Source organism: Uloborus diversus, chromosome 1 (genome assembly GCF_026930045.1).
Source record: "Uloborus diversus isolate 005 chromosome 1, Udiv.v.3.1, whole genome shotgun sequence".
NCBI lineage: Eukaryota > Metazoa > Arthropoda > Arachnida > Araneae > Uloboridae > Uloborus > Uloborus diversus.
In genome coordinates, this window is record NC_072731.1 from 114,477,337 (window position 1) to 114,497,056 (window position 19,720).

Sequence of the window (19,720 nt, forward strand, 5' to 3'; positions counted from 1 at the left end):
TGCGTCTTGAAACTCCATTTTTCAAATTTTCTGAGAGGGGCATGGGATCAAAAGCCATGTACTCAGTGCATGCTGTACCAACTAAGAGCAAACCTACACCCACATATATATAAGTACAATAATTTTTTTAATGAAGGGAAGATCCGTCTCTTCCTAATAAACCGTTAAATGACGGCCTTGATGATACCCTTCTCGCTCGTGCGCACCTCTTCAGAAACAACTCAAGAATTCAACTGTTCTAGAAATCAGAAAGTGCTCCTCCTACACGCATCATGGAGGAGCAACCTCTCAAATGTTACGGAGCATCCACCAAAAACATGACCCCCCCCCCCCGAAAACCAGGTCAACCCCCCCCCCCCCCACCCAAAAAAAACTTTTAAAATTTCAGTGACGCACTTTGCGCCCTGGACCTCCGTTTTAGAAGGCACTCCTGAAGAAGTCAACTCGATTCTGAAAAGGTTCAGAAAGTAAAGTTAACTACTCTCAAGTACTCGCTTTAAACACCTTGAAAAATAGATTTGCAACATCACGAGGTTTCGAATTGAGACATATCGAAATCTGAATTGGAAAATCGAGAAGTCAATCGCTCGAGACCTCGATTTGAAAGATCTCGAGTAGTCAACCACTCGAGATATAGACTCAAACCTCTCGAGATTTCGATTCGTAAGATCTCGATTGTCAATCACTCGATTGTCAGAACTATTCGATTTCTCGATTATCAAAAGCTTTCGAATATGCCCATCACTATTAAAATGCTTTGAACAGTCTTTAAGAATCAGAATGGTTCATTTTAATTGAAAAAAAAAGCAGTTTAACAAAAAGAAAAAAAAACGAAGGTTTAAAATTGATGACTTACGTCAGAGATCCTAAATCAGAGTAGCGTTTTGAAATGATGTCCTTTATTTTGCCCTCAGGTGCAAAATTAAGTTTTCTGGAATCAAGAAAGAATTTAATGGTTGGACCACTAATTAATCAAATTTAGTGATACCAAATAAAAAGTAAACTTACGAGAATCGTATGTACACCAGCCAAAGGTACATCCATCCGACCAGAACGCAGACAACCATTCCTGGAATGTTGTACATCATCCACGAAGCGAAAGTTATATCGTCACTGTCTGGGTAAAGCCTGAAATGAATAAAAAATGCGGTAAATTAGGTGTAGACTTCCAGATAACCAATCCTCCCTCCAGAGCCAGATTTAGACTTAAAGGTGGCCCTAAGCTATTTCAGTTAGGAAGGATAACCGGTCCCCTTAGCGTCACCAAAGGTGGCCCAACAACCGTGTTTTGAAGATTTCAACTTCAAAAAAATTCCGGGGATTGGCCTCGAATCTCGCTTTTCCCTAACATTACCAAAGATCCATGAAATACACCGCCAGCTCAATGACTGAGCTGGCGGGCGGTGTATTTCATGTATTTCTGCCTCAGTCCTGGCTAAAGGGCGGTAACTTACTGAATCTTACCAAAGATCGTCTAAAACTGCGTTTCTGCATCGATAATTTCGGGGTAGAGCACCCGACCCCCCCCCCCTCTCCATAACGTAGTAGGTGATAATTATCGATTGCATTTTTAAAGATTCAATTTCAAACGGGACGGGGGACTACTTCTTCCCACCTTTTTACATTACCTAAAGTTATGCATGTCTAAAACTACAAATTAAGAAAATTTCAGGTGTTGAGTTTTTGAATCTCTTCTCCCCTTAACATCACCAAAAATCATCTAAAACTGCATTTTCAGAGCTGCAATTTAAAAAAAATTTCGTTGGCGAGCTCCCAAACCGCCTTTTTATTAACATAATTAGAGATAATAACAATTGGAGTTTCGAAAAATGTATGGGGGAGCCTTCTCAAACCTTTTCTCCCTCTAACATTACCAAAAATCGTCAAAATGTATTTTCAAGACAATAAATCCTTAAACTTTCTGGAGGAGGAGCCTCAGTATTTAGGACACATGTCACATGTGTTATAAAAACAGAGGCCTTCAATTTCCTGCACGTCCCATTCATTTTTTTTTTTTTTTAAACCTCGGAATGGCCCTGGGGATCGGATCATACCTTTAGCAACTTCTGACTAAGGACAGCAAGTTTTAGTGTTGTGATAAAACTGCTGATCCAAAGGCGTTGTTTTAACCCCTTTGACAAGATCAAAAATGGTCCAAAATTGCGTTTTTAGGCCCTTAATTTTTTAAAATTTTCAGGTCAGAGTCCCCCATCCCTGTTATCCTTCCTAATATCGCTTAAGGTAACAAAAAGTTGCATTTTCAGAATTTCGATTTCGAACCTTTCGGGAGGACAGCAGCTGCTTACTTACACCCTAATGACGTCGTGTGAGAGTGCCTTCCATGGCACTATAGTTGTACTAAACATAATCGAAAATCATATTTCTTCGACGTTGATTGCAAACAATTTTCCCTGGGAAATCCTCTTTCTCTATCTAACATTAATGAACTTTAGAATGTGTTTTAAGAAGAGAAGGCTTCTAAATTTGAATCTCCTTCGCGTACAGTGTTTCTTTCAGGCATCTCTCCGGCCATTCCCCCCCCCCCCCGGAAAAAAAATTCGGATTACACTTGTTTTACCATGTTTTTTTTTCTCAAAAAAAAAAAGAAAAGGAAATTGTAATAAGTTTGGAACTGTACGGGGAGGGGGGGGGGGAGGTATCGACCTCTGCGCCCTCCATTTTGTCACTGTCGATGGAAAGTCTCTCGCTGGAAACAAACTGCTAAAAGCACAATTTTTTCCCTGGAAAAATTCGTGCAATTAATTTTTGACACTTCACGAACAAGATATGTTTCCTTCTTTTGATTACCCTGTTTCGTTTATTGCTGTTGTTGTAGGTATGAGGTGAATGGAACTATGTTATCTGTTATCTATCTATCTAGTTGTTAACTCACACAATGCATTGGTGAGGTTCGGATCGGATCCTTAGGACATGTACTCTATGGGCACTCATGATACATCTCGTTGGAAATCAAAAGTCTGAAGATTCGGCATCTTTTACAACCCCCCCCCCCCCCTTTATGTCATCCCACAGTTTTGAGGCCGACAAGACTTTTAGCCTATTAGAAAACTTTTGAAAACCTACGCGGATTTTCTTTGAGAGAGAGAGAGAAGAACACATTTTTTTTATTTCATAATCATTCTATAACTTTTGAAGCCTTCTAACGTGTGAATTTGTTTAAGTCTCCCTGCAGAAGTCCTTACTGTCTTTAGCGATCATCTTTGCAATCAGTCAAAAACAAATTATTTTGAGGAAAGTTTTTTGTTGAGCAATCACGATTGCTTATTTTTAAAGTAAAAAACAACGTAAATAAAGCACAAATATTGGAGAAGATACAGCATATAGCTATTTCAAGGCTACAATGGAGCCTCTTCATCAGGGCAGAAAGCTCACCAATGCAACCAAAAGTTGCGAGAGAACTGAAAAGAACCAAGTGGACACCGGTATTTATACCAAAGAGGGCCAACCAATAAGAATACAGGAACAAGGCATCAAACAACCAATCAGCGAACAGCATGTACACTCCGGGCTCAAAGTAGGGGGAGAGACAATCAATCAGAAGCCAGGAGACAAAAAGGAGTGCGAGACAGCGAAGAAACAGGAAAGGCAATTATAGAAATTGCTTCCAAATATCATGAAAAAATGGAGTGCTGGAAAAATCATTGACAAGAGAATAAGAATTTTTCCAAATATAGTAAGCTTCCCAGAAATCGAGGTCATAAACCGAAGAACATTTACGAATTATCTTTGCAGATGAAAAATCAAAACAGTGACCAGAAGTCCAACAATGCTGAGCGATGGAAGAACGAGCAAGTTCTTTATGTTTAACATAGTTTTCGTGCTCTTTCAGATGGTGCTTGAGAGCACGTTTAGTCTGTCCAACGTAATCAAGTCCACACTTGCAGGAGATGCTATAAATACCCCAGTTGCTATGGCAATCAATGGGGTCTTTTAAGTTTGTAAATTTTATCTTATTAACTGGAGAAAAAAGCAGTATCGAAACCAAATTTCTTCAAAATCTTTGCAACTTGATGACTAACTTACGGATAATAAGGCAAAACAATAGTATACGAAGCATTGGAAACAGGAACCTTTTCAGAATGAAAGGGCTTAATTAACTTATTATAAATTGAATCAATGATGCTAGGAGAATAATCACGATCGAAAGCCACTGCTTTAAGATAAGAAAGCTCAGCATTTAAAGAATTGGAGGAAGAACAAATGTTCAAAGCACGAAACACAAAAGCCTTGAATGAGGCCAACTTTTGGTTTGGAGGATGAGAAGAACATTTGTGAAAAGGTAGTGTAACAGTAAAAGGCTTACGAAACACCGAAGTCATAAATTCATCATTACTTTTAGTAATAAAGACGTCCAAAAATGAAAGAGAACTATCAGTTTCCATTTCAATAGTGAATTGGATGCAAGGATCAATAGAATTTAGAGTAGAAAGTAAAAGTTCATTACCAACCTGGTTTTGGCCAAGCAAAACAAAGCAATCGTCAACGTAACGAACATAGAACGGAAACGTTATGGTTTCAAAAAGTTTAGTCTCAAAATAGTGCACATAAATGTCACTTAAAATAGGACTCAAAGGATTACCCATTGCTAAACCTTCAGACATGCGAAATTAAGTACCATTGAACACAAAAGTATTCTGCTCAAGACAAACAAGAGTAAGTGAAACAAGTTCATCAATCTCAAAACTAGAAAAATGATGCTCTTGGAGTCTCAATTTAAGACAATCCAATGCCCCAATAACCGGTACATTAGTGAAAAGTGATTTCACGTCAAAAGAAGCCATCGTTAAACCATGAGGCTTAAAATAACGTAACTTCTGAACAAAATGAACTGAATTTCTGACAGTAAAAGAGTTGCTAACCAAAAGAGAAGAGAAGATAGGAACTAAATACTTAGCTAGTTTATATGAAGCAGTACCAATGTTTGAAACAATAGGCCTAAGAGGAATGTCGGGTTTATGAACCTTTGGTAGAGCATAAAACCTGGCACAGTGTGCAACACAAGGAATTAAAGACCTTTTTGAAGACTCGCTGATGATAGAAGAAGATTCACAACATTTTTAATAAGGTTAAACTCTCTAATACTAGGGTCTTTGTGAAGTGTCACATAAGGACCAACCTCAATTAGCTCATTACATTTATCTAAATATGAACTTTTGTCAAGAATAACAATTTGGCCACCTTTGTCAGCCTTAGTAACAACTAGATCAGGATCAGAACACAAACCTTTGATGGAAGAATTAGGTTGCTTTCTAAAAGTATTTGAAGTCAATTTGGAATTAAAATCCAGTATTGGCAATGATATGCCTAATAGAGTCTTTTTGAGAAGCAGTGAGAGCACTAAATCTAAAGGCTTTCCCAATTGGAGCAACCAACTTAGGAAAAGAAGGTTTTGAACAAGAAGCAAAATTGTTATTAAGTTTGAGAGCATTAAGCTGATTTGAAGTCAACTGTTTGGAAGAAAGATTATGAACAGCATTCTGATTCACCTGAGGGAAAACATCAGAAACATTATCACCATTATTTGCGAAAAGAGATTCCAACTTCTTATGAAGAATAGACCTATGCTTAGAAGTAGACTGAAGAACCCTATTCCAACTTTTTGTGTCAATCAAATCAAAATTAGAAATGGAATTCGAAAGTTTGAGATGTAAAGAAAACAACTCATTTTCAATAATAGAAATTTTCTTACGAGTTTCCTGAATAAGAGCTCTTAACAGAGCTAACTTGGAGAGGAAAAGTACTTTGCTAATTTTAGGAGATGAAAAAAGATTATATTTCAAAGAAATTAACTTGGGAATAATTCTCTTTCGTTTACAACAACAAAGAAAGGACAAATGATCCAAAAACCTATACTTCTTCAGTCTCTAAGACTACAAAACCTGTTCACTTCAGACATAATAAATGCAAAAAATATGATCGAAAGGCCCGTTTAAACCGAAATTATATGAAAAATTATCATATAAGCTTTGTGCTACAATATGATTAAAGTAAAAAACAACGTAAATAAAGCACAAATATTGGAGAAGATACAGCAAAGATTATTCATCTGCAAAGATTATTCGTAAACGTTCTTCGGTTTATGACTTCGATTTCTGGGAAGCTTACTATATTTGGAAAAATTCTTATTCTCTTGTCAATGATTTTTCCAGCACTCCATTTTTTCATGATATTTGGAAGCAATTTCTGTAATTGCCTTTCCTGTTTCTTCGCTGTCTCGCACTCTTTTTGTCTCCTGGCTTCTGATTGGTTGTCTCTCCCCCTGCTTTGAGCCCGGAGTGTACATGCTGTTCTCTGATTGGTTGTTTGATGTCTTGTTCCTGTATTCTTATTGGTTGGCCCTCTTTGGTATAAATACCGGTGTCCACTTGGTTCTTGTCAGTTCTCTCGCAACTTTTGGTTGTGTTGGTGAGCTTTCTGCACTGATGAAGAGGCTCCATTGTAGCCTTGAAATAGCTATATGCTGTATCTTCTCCAATATTTGTGCTTTATTTACGTTGTTTTTAACTTTAATCATATTGTAGCAAAAAGCTTATATGATAATTTTTCATACGATTGCTTATTGTTCTCACTTGACTGTTTTGGCGTTCGTATCATTTTATTTTCCCACCAGCACCCTCTGCCAGCACCACCCGCGCGTCGACCGGCCTCACGATGCTGCTCCTCTTGCGAAAACCGTCTCCAGGTTGCGTCACTTACACCTACACACACACATACATCCACACACACATATATCTACACACACATACATCCACACACACACATACACCTACACACACAAAGACATACATACAGACACACACACACATATCCCCCACACACAAACACACATACACACAACTACCCACACACACATGCCTATGTACACATACACAAACCGCCCACACACAAACATATCCCCCCCCCACACACACACTCGTGATTGTGAAAAACATAATTTGAATTCAAGATGTCAAAGTTCAAATTATTTTTTTTTTAATTTTTTTCTTCTTTAGTTTAAAAAATTGTTTACAATAATCACTCGTGATAATATTGTAATGATCGCTTTAAAAATGGCAGAAAAGAATGAACTCCAATATTTAATTTATTAGGGTGTCCAGAAATCATTCTCCAAGTTTTCTTAGCTTGACAACTTTACCAAAATTAATTTTAATGAGGTTGTTTAAAAAAAAATCATCAACCTCCATAGAGAATATTTTTAAAAAAAAAATCTAAATTTCTTAATAATAAATAGTCCTTTGATGCACCTTTGACCACCTAACGATGCAATTGAAATCCCAAATTGAAACTAATTTGGGGTCACATTACATTACCCTCATAAAAAAATTTTACATTCTAAGTAAAAGAAACAACTCTTTGAAAGTTTTTCAAGTGTGTGATTACTTGACAATCAATAACTTATGTTCAAATTTAGTAATGTTACCATTTTTTTTTCAATTCGAAAAGTTAAAAATAGTTCAAATTTGAAAAACTGGGAAAATGAAATAACATGGACCCAGAAAATAACTTTTATTTCCCCATCATTTAATTTTTAATTAATTGTTTAAAATGTCTGGTTTTTAAACCAAAATGTTTCATCGTGTGACGCCAAAGATGAAAACCATCTTGAATCAGAGCGCATAGTTATCTTTTTTGGCAAGACATCACCTTTAAATGGTTTTTTTCACCGCGAGCAATTTATTAGTTGAAAGAGAATTGTTAGTTAAATAAAATATTTATTTAGAGAAGTTTAACAGTGTTCTGAAACTTTATTCTGGTAACCCTAGCGATTTGCTCACTTGTGACGTCCGCAGCGAAAATGAAAACAATGGCTGAAGATTGTTTAAGATTATTTTTTAAGAGAAAAAATAGGTCAAAATTCAGGGAAAAAAAGTAACTTACCCCATGTTTTTGATCATGCTCTTTCACAAAAATAAATAAATAAATAAATAAATATTTTTAAAAAATAGGAAACAACCCAATTGTAAGACAATTTAATAAAGAGTCATTTCAAGTCAAATCATCCAGCAAAAACATGATTTGACACCCAAGGTTTTCAGATCTGGATGAAACTTTGTAAGGTTGTTCTATATGTGGATATAAGAAAAAATTGAAATTTTTATCTTAATATATCAGTTACTTTTTGAATGGCAGCACTTCAAAGTTTTCCCTAAAACTTTTCATTTAGCGAAAACCGCAAATCCAGCAACCGTACATACCTATACAGTTTTCGCTATAAAAGATTTATTTTTCGCGATAGAGAGTTGATTTTGTTTGCATTTTGATCGGTATTGTATAGTAAAGTCAAATTTATAGTTAGATTTAAGATTTAAATAAATTAAAATAGCTAAAAAAATCTTTAAACATAAAAATTGAGTTCAATTTTGGACATTGACTTCTGCTCAGTAAGTGCTAAATAGCATTTTTAGTCCTCCATAACTTCCAAAAACTCAATATATTCCCAAAAACTAGATTAAAAATGGTACAAATTTATGCAATAAAATTGGTGGGGTTTTGAGTTTTAATCAAGTTAGAGATGATCAAAATTGTACTTTTGAAATGTACAAAAGTCAACCAAAGGTGTCCTCTACTAGATCACTGATGCACTAATAAATAAATTCAGGCTTTCAGTACTACTAGGACATGTTTATTAGATAAGCTAATTTGAAGGAAAAATATTAATATTAGTTGTTTTTTTTTAAATTATATTTAGAACGACAGCTGAAGTTAAGAACTCTCAACTACTAAAGTTAGGCTGTTCTATCATTCATCGAATACACAGGGAAATAGCCCGTTTTTAGGAGAAGTGGATGCTTTTATTAGCTTCTAGAGATGCAGTTTCATCTTCAGAAGTTTTATTCATGTTATAAAGTAAATTCTTATACAATTATTTCACAACGGTTCTTGCAAGTCACAACTACTATGTTCTTTTTAGAAATTTATTTTCATAAAACCAACTCACAAATTTCAGAACCATATTAGGTTTTAGAAACTAAGAACCTTTTTTCCCTCTACTGGATTCATTCATTTGTTTTTGTCGAAAAATTCCCTATAGTTTCATGTAACGTGTTCTCTTTCATTCTTTGAAGTTAAAAAAAAAAAAATCCCTTATAATGCCAATGTAGATGAATTATTGTAAAATAATATAAACATGAGTAGACAGGAAAACATTATGATAGAAAATGGGGATATAAACAGTAATCGAAATTTGTCTCGAATGCTAAGCATGTTTCACATAAGGCAGCATCTTTATTTTCAGAATAAACTAATTTCGTTGCTGTTTCATGATTGGTCATCTTTTGCTCAAAAAGACGATTTGATTTACTAAAAAAAAAACGATTACATTCCGAATAAATTCTGTTAATTACTTTAAAGTTATGTATTAGTGCTTTTTTGATCAGAATCGCGTTTTGAAATCTAAAGTTTGTTATTTAATGTATGTAGCCGAATCTTGATCTGAATGATCAGCACTGAACTTAAATATATTGTGCGTTAACTATTTTATCAGCTCTCATTTTTATTTATAGCATCATCTTTATCCTGTTTTTTTTTTTTTCTTTTTTTTTTAATCTACTAATCAACGATTTGAATAATTTCCTCTGTTATTACGTTCACTCACTTGGGTTCGAAATACTCTTCACTGTTCGATGGTATTTCATTAGTAAATTGTAACTGGATTACATTGCAAAGAGACCAGGGTTTCCGTTTTTGAGAACCGCCGATTAAAAAAATTGTATCAGTTTAAAAAAATTTTGAAGACTCTTTTTTGTTCTTCGTTTTTTTAATTTAGCATGCTCCCTTTATTTAAAAGCATTCAGCCTTTTTTGCTCGTCACTTATTTTAATTTGCCTCCGAGACTCAATATCAACAGAAAACTATTTCTAAATATTGATAATTTAAGAAGGAAAATAAACGTCAATCACCCAAGAAACCAGTACGTACTAAATAAACTTCAGTATAGCACTAAAAAGCTTAGTCAAACTCCAATCTTGTTGCGACTACTCTGGCTAAACGCAACGACACTTTCTTCAATCGACACCCGCTTTTCATCTTCATGCTTACAGTTTTACGCTGATCCATGGTTGAAAAATATTTGACTTTCGTGAGATGTGTGAAAGAAACCATTATTAAATTGTAAGAAAAGGATCTCTATATGGAAAAAAAAGTGAAATATTTCACTTTCACGAATAAAAAATTAATTTTAAAAATGTGGTTGAAGCAAAATTTGCCGCTCCTAAAAAATTTGCCACCCTAGGAAGCTGCCTATAGGGGTGTGACATTGATGTCGATATTTTGGAAACATCGATGTTTTTGGTAAAACATCGGTGTTTTACTTTCGATGTTTGTGGAACATCGATGTTTTAGGTTCGATGTTTTTTCGATGTTGGTGTTTTAGTATTTTAATTGAAAATTATAGTAAAATTTCTCACAGAAAAGCGACATCGATTGAAAAACACCAATATTTCAAAACATGTTTCTTCAAATTGAAAGAAAAAAAAACGATGGTATCTATAAATTGACTCAAAATTATTGAACTCTCAGAGTCTGGTGCCAGAACTTGCAGTCTATTTCAAGCCTCCAGTTAAAGGAAAATCCTGTACTACTACGGTGAAAATTAAAACTTCAAACATTCAGAACAGATAAAATTGCGTTATGGCAGTATTTGACAGTAATGGCAACTTGTGTCCCACCGAGAAGAATTTTTTCTCCGACTGGTGGGATAGTTGGGGTTATAATATACTTATCAACTGCCCCCAACAAATTGTTCCTCTATTGCTTACAATTTGTGTTTAATTATGTAGCACTAACAGTACAACACATATTTCTTGCTGTTAATAATAATTGTTCGAATTAATTTTGAATTTTTAATATAATTTGCACAACTCTTTCTCATCATTCAACTAACGGTAAATGCTATGCTACATTTTTTTTTCTTAGATTCTCTTTTGATGTAAATTTACTTTTAGTTTCATTCAGTTTGAAAATACTTCCATGTTACTATAACTAGTTTGCATTAATCGTTGCATGTCTTATTATCATTTTTTGTCCTATTATAGTACCAAGATATTACGAAATTATTCCTATTAAATTGTATTCATGTTTTGAGGTTCAGTATTTTTCCATATACTGTTTACGATGTTTTAAAACATCGATGATTTTTGGTCGATGTATCAATACCATAGATGTTTTAATTTCTAACATCGATGTTTTGCCATCGATGTCGCACCTCTACTGTCTACTCTGCCTATTGTAAAATTGGGCCCTGCTCCAGAGTCATCAAGTAAAGGCCTTATAACTTCAATAAAATTACCGAGTAAGAGGAACCACCTTTTCCCCTAACATGTCAACATGCATCCCAAAATTGCATTTTTAAAACTTCAGTAACAAAATTTTCCGTCGACAATCCCAAATGGGTTTTTAGGCCTTCAAAAATTTCCAGGGGAGCGCCGCGCAAACCAAACCCTTTCTCTTGTTTTACTACCAAATATAGCCTGACATTGAGTTTAAAAAAATGTTTTTTGAAATGGAGTCTAAAGTGAGATACCGAACCCAGTGTCAGTTTGGCATTTATTTCGAAATATTAAAAATACTCCTAGGTCTGCACCTCCCTTACAAACAATCATTTGGGCGCTCCTGACATTTAGAGCTCATGAAAAGTGATTGGTGGTACATATTGCTATTTCATGTCCAACTTGAGGGCCAATTAAAGGTCCTTATGTCACTGGTATCTCTCGCAACTGCGACATTTACTACACCACCCATCTTTTTTTAAACCAACAAAGTCTGAGAAAACATTGGCTCACATTTTGAGAAAGAAACTTTAACTCTTGGTAATTCATTAAAATTACTGTTCAAAAGGAAAAAAATCTTTAAAAAAAAAGACTAATAATACCGCCTGCCCCTCCCTCCGTCTTCTTCCCAAAATTAAAAAAAAATTCTGTCCCCCTCCCCCATTGCCATATGTCTACCAATGTGCAATATGCTTCAAAAATCATACGAACAGGTGACTTTTTCGTCTTTTTGTCGAAAATTTAAGAAAGAAAACAAAACCCTGTCTTGTCCTTGTCTTCGGCCTTTCACAGTTTCAAAAAAAAAAAAAAAAAAAAAAATCCTTCATTTGAATTTTGACGTATTGAATTCAAATTTTATGTTTTTCGCAATCATGAGCTGCGATACGATCCTATTCGTTAGGTTTCTTGTTTCTACAAATGGAATGGAAATGGCCAAGAAATTTGCACCCTTCATATTAAGTGTGGTGATTTTCCAAAATTGGTAATATGAGGCGTATCCATAAAAAAGGAAATGACAGTTAGGATAAGAATGATATAGAAAAAGAATTTATGGCCGATATATCCACCAGTACATTTACAGCGTATAACGTTATGTGTTTTATTTCTTACTAGTGGTATCCGCACGGCTTTGCCTTTAGTACAATTTTAAAATGACGTTTGGTTCGCCTGTATATTTAGTTAACGTCTTACTATGCGCTAAGGGTTTTTTTTTTTTTTTTAGGTATCTTCATATTTTTGGCAAATTTAAAAACTTAGCATGTAGCTTAATAGAAACCAGCAAAAGACTTAGAAATATTTTAAAAGAGGAATAAAGTTTTCCTTCTTTGCTTAAAACGCAAGAAAAGACATTTTTAAAAAAAATTAAAATCTATTCGCAACTCCAGAGTTCGAATACACTACCCCGTGGGGATTTGTAAAATTGCCGAAAAGGTAAAACATTGCGTTCCACGTGTTCCATTTTGGCAAAACAAGCAGTTTGTTTTGTGTATTTTTTTTTTTTTTTATTTACGTAATTCATCATTCGGAATCGTCATTCGCAACAGCGTAACATCAAAAATATTTGCTAAAAAACCGTGAGTACACATTTTATTTATCTTGTTCTGAGTGAATTTGAATAAATATTAGTTTTTCATTTCGATGGAAAAAAAAAACGGATCTAATATCATTGGCTGGACACTAGAGCCATGCTGAAAAATTACTGCTTTTTCTTTAACCTTATTCCACATAATTGATTTAAATAACCTTTTTACTACAGCATCTAACTGAAATGGACAGTATGCAAATAAATATTCTTGAAAATAAAGAATAATGTACCTTGACAAGATTTCGCTTATCAGTTAAATCATTTCCATGACGAATGAATTAAATACATGATGATTTAAAACAATTGCCGCTACATATCTGTGAGAATTTTGTAGATGATTCACACAGCAAGCATGACAGAATTTTATCATTTAGTTGAGAAATGGAAACATATGAAACAGTGAGAATTAAAATAAACCGATTCGAAGAAATAAATCAATTACATAAATAAAACAACTTGCGCCAGCTAAATGAAAAAATGAAATATCATCTTCCTCTTTTGGTATTTAATCATATAGTCATACTAGAAATAAATTATCTAGTATTGAATGTTACTCTTGACAGTTTTACGGTCATGTATGTGTGCCTGCATTGTGCAACAAAAATGTCAACAAATGCTGGAAATGTCACGAAACAGGACATAGTGCTAATGTATAGAAAAAAAAAAACGGTACAAAATGAAAATGATGTTCGAAGTGAACCAAAAATTTATGAACATCGAGTTAAACATCGTGAAAATGGCTGCTTCAGAACAACTTACTGTGTGTTTTGCATTAATTTTTCACTTTTGTAATACTTTTGATTTCTCGTCTCTTTCCACATGGGTCAGAATAATCAAAAGATTTTGAAAAATCTTTTCAAAAAGATGAAGAGCAAAAAAATCATACATATGAACAAAAATTTCTGTCATTTACTAAGCTTAGAAGCAATTTATAGGTCACGGCGTGCGTGTGTTTTACCTTTTTCATCCGCCATTAGACAGTGGCTTCAGCGTCCCATATAGTTTGTTGGAGTCGTGAATAGAAAGAGGGTTGTAACTCAATATTTTAATAATTTACTGAACGTAATTCCATAAAAACTAAGGAAATAAAAGCAGAGTACATTTTCTTAACAGTTAAAATATTTTGATTAAAATCCTTTTCAATAAATTAGGAAAAGGATTGATCGCTAAAATAAGCACGTATTTAAAAAGGTTAAAAAAAAATGATGATGAAGCTATTCGCAACTGCAGTAAACTATAAGGGGCGTTGCAGCCACTGTCTAATGGCGGACTAAAAAGGTAAAAGAAACAAATGCTGTAACTTAAAACTTGCTTTGAAGCTTAGTGAATGACAGTAATTTTTTATCGTGTTTGAATGTGACGCTTTCTTATCTTTTCTTCTAAAATCACATTCCACCACAAACTGTCTAAAACCTGTAATTTACTATAAAGAAAGCACGTGGAACGAAATGTTTTACCTTTTTCAACAGTATTGTTAACCACCGCAAGGTAGCGTATTCGAGCTCTGGAGTTACGAATCATGGGGAATAAAAGACGTAACTATGTTAACATACAAATTTAATTTCCGCTTCGAAAATAATTTCCATTTATCTTTTAATTTTTGGTTTTATTCTCTCATTTAGAACCGTTTGAGTTACTGAAGGTAAGCCTTGGATGTTGGTTTTCTTTAAACCATGGGTTCTCAAACTGGGTGCAGAGACACCCTGGAGTGCTGTAGGAAAAGGCGAGGGATGTCGCGAAGTGTCCATGTTATCAGTATCTATTAGGTGGGATACCTAAATAAGGTTATTTTGATTAATAAGGTCATCTCCCATTTTTTGGTATAGCGTAGCAAAAATTCTCTAGATCGTGACATCATCGTCATCAAATATCCTAACTAGTGATAAAGCGATTTTTAATAACCAGGCATAAGTGTAGCAAAAGTTACTGCAGAAGAGAGGTGTTAAAACTATACCTGAGAATCTTATCTTGCTGTGAGTTTCGCTTTTACATCGTTCACGCTGTAGGTTACTAGTATATATGTAAAAAAAGTTGTATTATACTGTTCTTGTAGCCTAATTTATGAAGTTGATGAATTCACAAAAAAAAAAAAAAAAATGTCTTTGTGCTCCGTCATTTTTTCCTGTGAGTTGATAACGTAGAAAAGTGGATATTTGGCCGTTAAGACAGTGGTTAGCCTTCTTAGCCCTCAAGTGTTCTTTTAACATGACACCAAAATATCAGTTAGACGATATGATCATGTGCTGCATATGCTGCACATGTCTGAACGAATTGCACGCATAAGTTTCAAAAAACCAAGAAAAAAAAAACAGAAAATAACGAACTATTAGTTGCCCCAAATATGACGATTGATCTTTCTCCTTTTCGTGGAAGTTAACATAGAATTTTTTATAAAGTTTTTGAAGTTATCAAGTGTGGTTTAATATAATACTGATATTACAGATTTTTAATTCGTTTTTATTTGATAGTACTTTTTGGTTTTTGTCTTCAATTCTGCATGAAGTAATCTTTGCCCTGAGTTAACCTTATTAGGGCTCATGTTCCTAATAAGGCCAGATCGCTTTTTCTTTTGCTAAAACTGCTGAAAAACGTATTTTTTAAAACTGGGTTTATTAATTTATTTTTTTCTTAGTTTTTATGAAAAACATAAAAAAAGCATCATAAAAAAGCGAGATATTAGGTTTTGAAGCTAAGGTTAGCCTTATTTGGCACGCCTACGCACTTATCTCAAAAAATAGACTTGGGGGCCGCGAGAGAACTCTAATTCTTCACGGGTTGCCGCGAGTAAGAAAAGTTTAAGAACCCCTGCTTTAAACGATTCCTACAACTCTCTTAGTACTCGTAAAAACTTAAAACAAACTTCACCTTAAGCAGAAAATTCCAAGCTTTCGAATGAATTAGAACTTGAATGAAATATTTCTTCTCTATATTGTCAAATTTATGTGAAAAATGGGCTTAAAATTGGAATAGAAAAAGAACAAAATCGAATTTTCGAAAAATCGCTTCCAGGTGCACACCTCTATACTACAAACTAATTGTGTGCCAAATTTCATGAAAATCACCAGACCGGTCTAGGATACGCGTCACAAAGATTCAGACAAACTTTGAGCTTTATTATTAGTAGAGATGGAGAAGAGATAGGTCTTAAATGGTGGGAATCAGTAATTTGGAAATTATGTATTTAGATGAAGTTTAGCGTTTCAGTTCATTTAAATAGGTTTTATTTTTTTCTCGAAGAAACGTAATTTTGCACACAAAAAAAATCTCTTTTTAAATGTCAAGTCTACTTTAGTTAAGCCCTGAAAAAAGAATTAAAATCAAAATGCAGACGACTTGTAGCTATGACGACGAAAATTTCTCTCTAAATAAATATTAAAAACAACCGTTTGTCATGGTAATCTTAAAAATCAGAGCAACGTAACGTTGGTCAAATGAGGATAATAAGCAGTTCGTGATTGCTCAAAAATCTTTTGACGATGATTAACAGAATATACATAAATGCACCAGATTTGAACTTAACAAGTGCAAAATCTATTTGTATACATTCCTATTTCATCTTTGCACCTCCGTTTCAATGACATAAAACTTTACTTCCAACGTCACTGAAACCTGACTAGCTTAAGCCTAATTTTTAAATCAGCACTACTTACTGCTTCATATATACACTACTTACTGCTTTATATCTACTGCTTATTGCTTCTTAGATCTACCCTACTTAAACGCTTAAGCGAATGACCGAACCAGTCGTTTCAAAAACTTTGATTCCCCTCCCCTACACGTTTTCGGTGTAACCTAGCTTTGGATTTACTTACATGATGCATATGTGTGTAATAATTCGTTTGCAATAGTAAGCGATCTTCTTTTTGCTTTTACAGACATTTTCCCCGTACATTGCTTTTGCTTTAGCTGTGATTCATAAGCAAGCAATTGTTGATGATTTTTTTAAAGCTATTGCGTACACGGATATCGTTGATTACCTATTTTGCGGATTATCCGCAGATTTGCTTTTTCGCGTTTACTGTGCCATTCTATTCCGCGGATAATCGAGAGTTTATTGCAGTTAAAAGGAAGTTTATTTTAATTTCCAATGGCAAGGCATATGCACAGACCCAGATCTGCGTCCCAGCAGTCCCAGCAGTGCAAGGGGGTTCCACGTCCTTAAGGGACCCAACGGCCCTAGAAATTGAAAAAAAAAAAAAAAAAACAGCGCTAAGACTTATTAACGTTGCAAAGATACACTGCTGGCTTCTGGGAAGGGGCGCTACAGATTTTGTTGCAGGGAGGGCCGAAATCCGGGCCTGTGTAGATCCAGGCCTGCAAGTACAACACAACAAAAAGTTTAAAAGTACAAACAAATAACTGGAAAAAAGAACAAAAGTATGTAAGTATACGCACTCCTCCATTAGGCCTTTGAGGACTATGTTTGCCGCTGTACCAGAAAGGGTGCCAGTTCCTCCTAGATTCGCAGCGTAACACAAGCTCAAAAGCAGTGTGACTTTTATGGTGGAAGCACCAGTGGACATTTTTCGCTCTCTAAAAGTAAATAAAGAAAACAAATTTTCATTATTTGTCAGAGTTGGAAATTAACTCAGAGACTGAAGGTGTGAATATTGTTCTTTATTGGTATTGCTAAGAAAGGACGGCATCAGAACAACTTTTTTTTTTTTTTTTTTTTTTTTTCAAGCATGGGCTCACAAAATAAGATTAATTCAATGCGGTAAAAGGGTAAATGTAAAATGAAAAAGATGTGCTTAAGAGTCTTTTTTTTTTAAACTGGACAAAGTGAATGGGGGCCTGATAGTTGACACCTTCAATTTTTCTGAAATTTTGGGGATATCTTACTAGTATTGTGATAAGAAAAAGTGAAGCTTCTTTACTCTCTAATTTGACTTCTTGGCCCTCGAGTGGAGGTCAAAGTTTAGAGTCGTGAGAAAAAAGCTCTTAATATATGATTGATTAGCTTCAAAAGCAATGAGTGAACCGAGCCAATTCTTTTAAATAAGGATACTGCTTGATACTAGGTACATTCTAGTATAAATATTTTGGTGAGTCACTCGTGGCTTTGAGGGCAAAAGTCAATTGAAAATGCAATTTTTAAAACTTTTTTTGCCTTGTTTGGGCCCGGATGTCTGCTAAAGCCGTGAGTAACATTCGGAAATAAGTATATGATTAACTACTCACCACAGTATAGTACTAAGAAAAATATAAAATAGCTTTCGTTTCTCTTGGCTTTAGTGGTTAAACGGTTTCAAAGTCGATGATTTTTTTTTTTAATGGCGATGTTTAGAGTTCAATAACTTTTATCGCGACGGGTTAACAATTTTGGTACACAGTTTAGTTATAGTCCGAGTGGTGTAGTTTAAGGACAGGTTAGAAACCCAAGGCAATTAATCAACTTTTTTAATTACGCGGTCTCAAAGTTGCTAATTTGAAACAACAAGAATCAAAGTTTTAGGTCAATTACTCTATAACGCCTGAGTCAATAACTTTAAGCAACAGCTGTAATTATGCTCTACGTGGTGTGGTTTTAGACTCATGTCAGAAACCCATAAGATCTAATCATCTTACTTAATAAAAGGGTCTTAAAAATGATAATTTCCGTATAAAAAGAGCGTTTTTTCACGAGTTTATATGCGTGCTATTCAAAATCTCAATAGCTCAAACTCATATAAATACTAGAACGAATTAACAGCCAAATGTACTTTAAGCTCCCAAAATTTCATGCTTCCAGTGTAATAAATTTTTCTGCAACCTTGACCACAACATGGCAATTCTTCTCACAAAGCTGATATATTTAACTCTTTTTTTCTCACGACCCTAAACATTAACCCCTACTCAAGGACAAACAAATCAGTTTTTTTAAAAAAGAAACTTCACTTTTTCTTATCATAGTACCACTAACACATCCTGAAATTTTTACGAAAATTGAAGACATCAACTATCAAAAGTGTCCAGCTTTAAAAAAAATGACTCTTAAAGACACTCAAGTATTTGGGCCAAGTTACTGCAAGAAGATTATTTGATATAGATGATGCACTTTGTGGAGCAGTTCCGAAAACAAAATTAAATTATGCACCCAACCTACAAGGACTATAACTGTTGTGCCGGGAAAGATGGCGGATGAACTTGAAGCGGAACAGAACCCTTCATTTTGTAATAGAAGTTATAATAGTTATTATTGAACACATTAAACCAGTCTACATTATCTAATTCAATGGTTCCCAACCTTTTCACTACTGAGGACTACTTGGTACCCTTCCGAATCTTAAGCGGACCACGTACGATAGAAATAATATTTTCACAAGAATGGAGTTGTTTCCTTCAGTCAAAAGTATTACTTTTAATCACTTAAATTGATAGAACAAGCAAAATAAATAAAATGGAGCGAGAAAAAAATTTCATTTTCCCAACGCTTATTTTTAAATTATTTTTTTTAAATGTCCGATTTTGGAAATAATAACTTTTAATACAACAATGCATTTTTGAATTACAATATGCATTACATTTAAATATAACTACTATATATAGTGGTATATTAATAGAAGGGGGTGTAGGAGACTCTGTAGCACCTCCCATTCTCACATTCAGTTAAAACTTAAAACAGATTAAGATGTGATCTGCAATGGCATGGAGGAAATAGTTTCGTTCTGCAATCTTTTTTTTTTTTAATCTGAAAGTTATAACTTTTGAACTGAACTAGTCATATATATTTTACTTCATCCCCAGGTTAAGGGCGCTATAGCCCCCCTCCTCCCCGCGCCCTCTATGAGGTCAGAAATAACTCTAAACAAAACTGAAATTTTAAAAATTTCAAATACTGCAATACTTTGCCGAATTTAAATATGCA

At 34.3% G+C, this 19,720-nt stretch overlaps 1 protein-coding gene across 2 annotated transcripts in view; it reads right to left on the bottom strand.

Moving 5' to 3' along the window:
* LOC129217427 (Na(+)/citrate cotransporter-like) overlaps nucleotides 1-19,720 on the bottom strand; it is a 93,401-nt gene that overhangs the window by 25,110 nt on the left and 48,571 nt on the right. For both annotated transcript variants that reach the window (XM_054851729.1, XM_054851736.1), the window contains exons 6-8: nucleotides 17,269-17,406; nucleotides 1,009-1,128; nucleotides 857-931 (exon numbers count right to left, since the gene is read on the bottom strand). In XM_054851729.1, the coding sequence (XP_054707704.1) occupies nucleotides 857-931; nucleotides 1,009-1,128; nucleotides 17,269-17,406 (333 nt within the window). The remainder of the gene's footprint in view (nucleotides 1-856; nucleotides 932-1,008; nucleotides 1,129-17,268; nucleotides 17,407-19,720) is intronic.